Genomic DNA, 7,080 nt, shown 5'->3' with positions numbered 1-7,080 from the left:
CAGTCTGTTCAAGCATGTGTCCTAATCAGATGGCATAAAATGAGTGTAGTGAGTCAGACGACTGCTCTTTGTCTCTGTTCCCTCTTAGTGTAATTTGCTTGGTTGATTTAATGGCCAGTAGAACAATGTCTTGACTGATCAATTTAATAACTTGATGTTTAAATCTGTTTACAACGATTGATTCAGATCATGTGCAGGTTGAACTGTGTGGCATGGTTACTGATTCGATCAAGTCAATTTTGGTATTTGATTAACCATTGTTCTTTGATAGGTTGCATCTCTGGAATGCCTGGCTCAGGATGCAGCCGCTGAGCAGGTCCACTCCTTTCAGGAGCCAAGGGGAGGCGTGATTGGCCGCTGGCCTTATCTGGGTGGAGCTGTAGGAGGGATAATACTTCATTGGCACATTCTGCAAGGCCCCTCCCACCTCACTGACGCTCTGCCCTTGGTACTGTATTTACTGTATTTTTCATCAAATAAATGCAGCCTTGGCGAGGCTACTTTCAAAAACACTTAAAAATCTGGTTGATTTGTTTCTCTGACTTTTTTTTTTTTTTTTTGTCAGGCCCCTGTTAGCTGCCTGTGTATCTGGGAATGCTGTTGTTGCATCAGAGGGGCAGTATTGGAGATTGCCGAACTCAGGGGCTAAGGTCAGGGTCAAGATTCAAGGGTCAACACAACTCAGAAGCTGCAGGGGTGGATGTGGAAGGACCTGAAGCCAAGCTGCACCCACCAACAGGCATGTAGGTTAGGAAAATGGTCATTCACACACTTCTTCTGTAAATATATTTGATATATTTGATGTAATCCTTTATTATGCATTTCATTTTAGTTTGTTTATACTTGTGTCCCTGTTGTTGTTTTTTTTTTGTTTTTTTTACTTCAGAAGCTGTACGCACTTTGGAAATCAGCTTGTCCTAACTCCACAACTGACCCCTGGAGACTAATGATCAATGAGACGGGAAGCTTACTTTCACTTTTACATCCTTGTTGCACTTGTTTAGACATTCTAGAACTCTCTGGAACTTGTGTCTTTATAATTTAACACTGCACAACTTCCCCTGAAACAATAACCCAGCACAAATAAAGTCACTATGCGTCACATCCACGTGGAACTGGCTCGTAAAGAGCCAGCTGTTGAGCTTCCAGCCCAGGACGGTCTACCTCTCCCTAGCACTCGGAGCGAGACCCCTGAATCTGAAGTACGGCGAGTCGTTCCCAGACCTTTTGGAGAAGAAGAGATCAGGCTTCAAAAGGTCTACCAGCTATCCATCCTCTCCCAAAGAGGTGGTTTTAGTGAAAATCAAGAGACTCTTCGGCCTAATCGAGTAGGTATGAAACGTAGCCTGGAGGGGACGTCGGTACCTGTCACACACAAGCGTCTTTTCCAACAGGATGAGGATGAGGATGATGATGACTCCAATGGGGAGGTGCTGTGTGGGTCTGGGGTGGAACCACTTTTTTCTAACTCGCTCCTTGAGCACAGAGACTCAGAAATCCCTAGGTCACCTCCCCTTTCCCCTTCGCATCTACTGATTCCTGGTCGCCGCCCAGCCCAGCACAACCACGACAGACCCATCCCAGATGCCTTCGCCCCGCTGTCCCCAAAATCTCCCCCTATGGTGGACCCACAAGGCACTCACTCCAACTGGGGCCTCTGTGAAGGGAGTCCTCCTACTCTTACTCCCAGAACCGAGGCCTCCACAGCAGGAAATGTCCTGGCTGGCTCCAGCGAAGGAGCACGGGACGAAGGCCATACCTCTGTCGACGTCAAGGGCATGTTGTGCACCACAGAGAGCAGTTGGGCACCTGTCCCATTTTCAACACCAGCTGAAGCTGTCGAATGGCGGACAACTTTTGAATCTTCTCCTCCACCATCAGAGAGGAAGACCTCCTGCTCCTCCTCTTCTTCCTCCTCTAACGGACTGAGCTCTCTTGAGAAAACACCAGTGGAAGCAAATGGCCTGACATCAGGATCATCCAATTCCTGCCCAGTGAAGAAAAGACTTCTCTCCTCCAGTGATACAGGAGAGTCCTGCTCAGAAGATGAGGGTCCATCTACATCAAAACGAAGTCGACTGGCAATGCTGGCACCAGGACTCGGATTAGCATCCTGTCGCAGCACTGATGCCAAGGGTGCACCCTTCTGGAACCATCTACTACCCTCAGCAAGGGAGCACACCAAGGTGAAACGCAAATAAAGTAGAAATGAAACTGAAGGCCCTTACACATGACTTAACAATGCAGCTAGAGATGCTGTACAAACTTAACTTTTAACAGCCAGCCACGTGAACCAGTTATATAAGTACCCATACAATGAATGAATTAGGAATGAGTACCTCTGGCAACAAGCATAAAAACTAATTTGTGGTGCCATAAATGAATCCTATTTGCAATTCTGTTCAAAAGTTTGGGGTACAGTAAGGATATATATCATGTGGCAGACATGTTGAAGATTATTCTGCAAAGAACTCAAATTTACTACCTTTTTCCATTCACAACCAGTTCATTCACCATACTGTGGCCTCTCCTCCATTGACCCCAAACAAAACAGCCTCTGGTTTCCCATTTTTGGGATCCTGCCACATAATGCATTTTTGATCTAACCTTGAAGACTCCCCCTGGGGGAGGGGATCTAGTATGCAAATCTCAAAGTCTTCAACTCAACTCTTCAACAAGATGGAAAACAATGTTTTCAGAGAGTGAAATCATATTATGCAGATTTTTATTATTATAATACACGTTAGAAATTCACTTTAATTTAATTAACAGTAAAGTCAACCAGTGTGAAGGGGCGGAGATCATCTCCCATTACTGACAGAGTCATGATGAAAGGTGGGATAGTCAGATGGAAACAAAAAGACATATTGGAAATGAGAGAGTGAGAGATTTTAGAATATGCATGCTTAATTTTCCGTTGGAGCACAATAAGCATTGGGACTCCAGAACAAAGCCCATTGACAGAGCCATTGTACAAGAGGGTTAGACCTGCCTCACCTGACCTAACTAATACACACATACAGGTTCTGGCCAAATTCATTTCCAGAATGAGTGAATTTGAGGTGAGAGGGGTTACATGGACAAAGGAAAGCTGATATACTGTCATTGTACACACATCACAGCATTACTCGAAAGCTGAGCTCTTGAGGCCAAGAAGGGAAGAATAAAAGAGAAAGTGAAGGACAGAGAAATGATCATAGAAACAGGCCAACGAAGAGACTATCACAAAGAGGAAAGAGCAAATAGAGGTTTAGAATAGAGAAACAAATAGATAAATAGACTGAAATAAAGGTACGCACTAGCTGAAAATGTACAAGTTTGATATACATTCTATAGTTAAGTCTAGCTGATATTTAATAACTTATAAGTGATAAATAATGATACAATGGACTTATTGTTGTTTGTGTGATATTGCAGCCACATCTTCTTCTGTAAGTACTTAAAATCTTAATTGAAGTTTGAAAATTTAAAATCAACTTTAAATTGTTAAGCATTCTAAGCTCTATGAACTGTCATAATGGGCCTTCTTTTTCATCATTTTTCCAGTCATTCAAACACTTTTCTGATTGTCATTTCTGTTAAGGAGTTTAAAATCTAGTTTAAACGTTTATCAACAATCTGGTTTTACATGATCATAAAATGGACCTTAACTCAGTAAACATTTCAAAGTTAATTACTGGTGTAAGTCTTTGAATAACAAAAACAAAAGACTATTGGAATAAAAACGCAGTATTAGTTGTAACATCTTTTTTCAAACTTCATTTGTCAGACTGCTACAGACTGTTCACGATCAGGGAGAAGACTCAAAGTGGGGAGTCGACTCAAATCGTAAGTTTTTATTTTTTTTTTTAAATCCATTGTATTGATGTATAAGAATGTGTGTATGTTACTTTTTTGTTTTAATAGTCGACAGTTACGCAGTGGACGCCGAACAGACACCAGTCGCTCCTGTAGTTCAATTTCCTCTTTATCCTCCATTAGCAGACCTCTTCTTGGCAACTTTGAGGTACATAAGACCAAACCATGAATAAATAAAAAAAATTCTCTGTAACAATATCTGAAGTCTGCAACAGTGGCTAATGTTCTGATGCATTTCTAATTGGTTGATGTGTTCATCTGTCTTCAGGAGTCGATTCTGAAGGGTCGTTTTACTCCATCTGGGCGGATAGAGGGCTTCACAGCAGAGATCGGGGCTAGCGGCTCCTATTGCCCGCAACATGCCACCTTACCTGTGCAAGTGACGTATTATGACACCTCCGAGCACAGCGCCCCTTCTCCCTTCCTGGTATATACTTACTGCCTCTGTGTTTTGAATTCATCTGTCCTATTAAAGTACAGAATTCTCAGTACTTTTTTCTTTTCCTTTTCTAAATCTATTGAGATTAAGATTTTTTTTACACATTCTTGACATGTTAATTCTCCTTTGTAAAACGCATATTAACCGTCATATTTCTTTGCAATGTTTAGGGGGTGATCTTGCTAGAACCACTTGGGAAAGGATACAGCGTGCCCAAAGCAGGGACCATTCAAGTGGTGGGCTCTCTTTCTATTTCTTTCCATTTATTTGTATATATTTTCAGTTTGTATCTATTTTTGTACTTACATTTTTTTTTTTTAAATGTTACAACTTTTTTTAATCCTTTATTTGAACTGTCTTTTTTGTTTGTTTACTTTTGCAGACCTTATTTAACCCTAATAAGACTGTGGTTTAAATGTTTTTGGTGACGTATAATTTTGGGGACATGCCCGTTAATCACATGACCTTCTTGCGCCATCGTATCTTCCTGGTGCCTGTTAATGAGGCGGAGGGGAAGGAGGGCTCCTTGTCTGACAGGAAGAAGATTCTCTGCTACTTGATACACCTCAGGTAAACCTTGACAGGATGTCAGGATGTACACTACTGTTCAAAACGTTTTTTTATTTTTTTTAAAAAGCCTCTTACACTCACCAAAGCTGTAATTATTTGATCAAAAATACAGTAAAAATAGTAATATTGTCAAATATTTTTACTGTTTAAAATAAGTTTTTTTTTTCAAATGCAAGTTATTACTATGATGGCAAAGCTGAATTTTCAACAGCCGTTACTCCAGTCTTCAGTATCACAGGATCTTTTAGAAATCATTCTAATATGATTAGTTGGTGCATATTTGAGGAAATATGCTAACATTCTGTTGGTAACATTTTTGGGGGAACTGTGATTTTTCAGGATTCTTTGATATATAGAAAGTTCACATGAACAACATTAATTTGAATTGTTTTTTTGTAACACTGTAAAAGTCTTTAGTGCCACTTTTGATCAATTTACTGCATTCTTGGTGGTTGCACAGTTTTTTAAATTTAATTCTTTTAATTCTATAGCCCCAAGTGTGTGATTTTAGGATAGATTGCAACTAACTTAAGACTAATTAACTATGCTTAATTTATTCTATTTTAAAAGTATCATAAAAGTACATCTCCTTTAATAGGTAAATTCAAAATAGAAGCAATGATGCCTAACAAACCTGTTTTTCCCTCTCTTCTTTGTTTGCATATGTCAGATTCCAGAGTTCCAAATCTGGGAAAATCTACTTGCACAATGATATCCGGCTGCTATTCTCCCGCAAGTCCATCGAGGTGGACACTGGGATTCCTTACGAGCTGAAATCTTTCACCGAGGTGCCAAGAAACCCCAAATACTCCCCCAGAGTGTGAGATCGTCATGCCCTGCTGCAGTGGGGCAGAAGGACTCAATTAAATAAGATTGCAAGACAAGAGACCCCTATACACTTGAACACATACACACTTGCACTCATACATGCATACGCAGACAGATGTATGTACATGCACACAGATATCACACCCTTTCAAGGGCAAACTCTAGAACTGAGTGTGTAACATGCATGCCTTGTGACTAAACTGAGTTTTCCTCTAGTGCCGTTAAACAGTTAAGCTTTGCCCTTCACTCTGCCTGCACCTGCCTACTGTGGACCAGTTGTAACCATGCCCACCAACCCGATCTATTCTAAAATGTTGGTGACCATCAGTAGATCCAGCCTTCCTTGATTAAAGAGGACTGATTGAACATACAAAGAGGTGTTGAATGAGACCAACAGAAATGTATGGAGGCGAAGCAAATGGAAAAAAGAGACTTCTGAGGCCCAGACTGGAGTTTCAACAATGGACACCACCTGTAACTTGCCCATTGGTGGGGCTAAGAAAGTTCTAGAAAGAAAGACACCAACAGAACAGAGGACTGAAAGTACATCCATTTGGTATCGGCATTGTGTTCGTAAAGCATGGGTCGTAAAGAGGAGAATAGCTCATTATTTTGGACATTTTCTCTTTTTGGACGGCAGTTTGGAGGACATTGCTGTTTCAACTTCATCTAAACAGTCCAAGATCAGAGCAGAAAACAAACCGTAGTATTTATGTTCGCAAATGTCGGTTTAAATTATGTGAAAAAATTTTTAAGGGTTTTATAGCTGTGTGCTGTTTTATTTTTTTGATTTCATTTTTGTGGAGGTAGTAGGTGCCCTCTCTGCTAGGATGGAGGGAAAAGATTGCCAAGTGAGAGATGAAGGAGGGAGGAAAAAGGAGTAAACGGGAGGGAATTTGGGGTATTTAAAATCAGAAAATGTTGTTTATGTATATTTTAAAAATTGATTAAACTCTGCGACTTGTGGGTGAAACCAGTGTTTGACCGTAATTTGCCAAGGTAAACTTGAGAAGCAATGCCAAGGTTTGTTCCTCTATGTTTTGTGTATAGTCAATAAAATACATTCACTTACAACGAATTAAAAAAAACAAGCTTGTGTAGATTAAATTTAAAACACCTCCAGTGTTTCATGCCAAGAGGGCTCAACCGCAGCCCAGACGCCCCCTCGACATTTGTGGACACACAAACTAGCTTTTGGGGCTTTGGCTTGAAAAAAAAACCTGTTTGGCCTAGCAATAAGATCTCAGACTGCCTTGTAAATAATGTTCCCCTTAAAAATGGCACTTTCCCCCAGCTGAGTTATTTAAAACTTATGACTTGCCTTAGGCAATATGATTCAACAGCATGAAATCAGATTTACCCAAGTATTTGAGCTGCAAGATGCA

The 7,080-nt window shown here is 40.6% G+C and overlaps 1 protein-coding gene across 1 annotated transcript; it reads left to right on the top strand.

The window, feature by feature from the left end:
* Positions 1 to 296: 296 nt before the first annotated feature.
* Positions 297 to 6,422, top strand: LOC109083049. Its single transcript, XM_042753805.1, has 9 exons — positions 297 to 448; positions 566 to 747; positions 887 to 2,186; positions 3,770 to 3,828; positions 3,907 to 4,006; positions 4,127 to 4,285; positions 4,468 to 4,533; positions 4,680 to 4,867; positions 5,538 to 6,422. The coding sequence occupies exons 3-8, from the start codon at positions 1,095 to 1,097 to the stop codon at positions 4,710 to 4,712; spliced, it is 1,509 nt and encodes a 502-aa protein (XP_042609739.1). The 5' UTR covers positions 297 to 448; positions 566 to 747; positions 887 to 1,094; the 3' UTR covers positions 4,713 to 4,867; positions 5,538 to 6,422.
* The last annotated feature ends 658 nt before the right edge of the window (positions 6,423 to 7,080 follow it).

Source organism: Cyprinus carpio, chromosome A5, assembly GCF_018340385.1.
Source record: "Cyprinus carpio isolate SPL01 chromosome A5, ASM1834038v1, whole genome shotgun sequence".
Classification (NCBI taxonomy): Eukaryota; Metazoa; Chordata; class Actinopteri; order Cypriniformes; family Cyprinidae; genus Cyprinus; species Cyprinus carpio.
The sequence above is the reverse complement of the archived record's forward strand: the minus strand, read 5'-3'. Positions and strand labels throughout refer to the sequence as shown.

What these genes read in the sequence shown, in the direction of transcription:
- LOC109083049 (XM_042753805.1), top strand. Translation starts at nt 1,095, where the DNA reads ATGCGTCACATCCACGTGGAACTGGCTCGTAAAGAGCCAGCTGTTGAG. An exon ending in CTCTTCTTGGCAACTTTGAG is followed by an intron (nt 4,007 to 4,126) that starts GTACATAAGACC and finishes ATCTGTCTTCAG; the next exon opens with GAGTCGATTCTGAAGGGTCG. An exon ending in GCGCCCCTTCTCCCTTCCTG is followed by an intron (nt 4,286 to 4,467) that starts GTATATACTTAC and finishes TGCAATGTTTAG; the next exon opens with GGGGTGATCTTGCTAGAACC.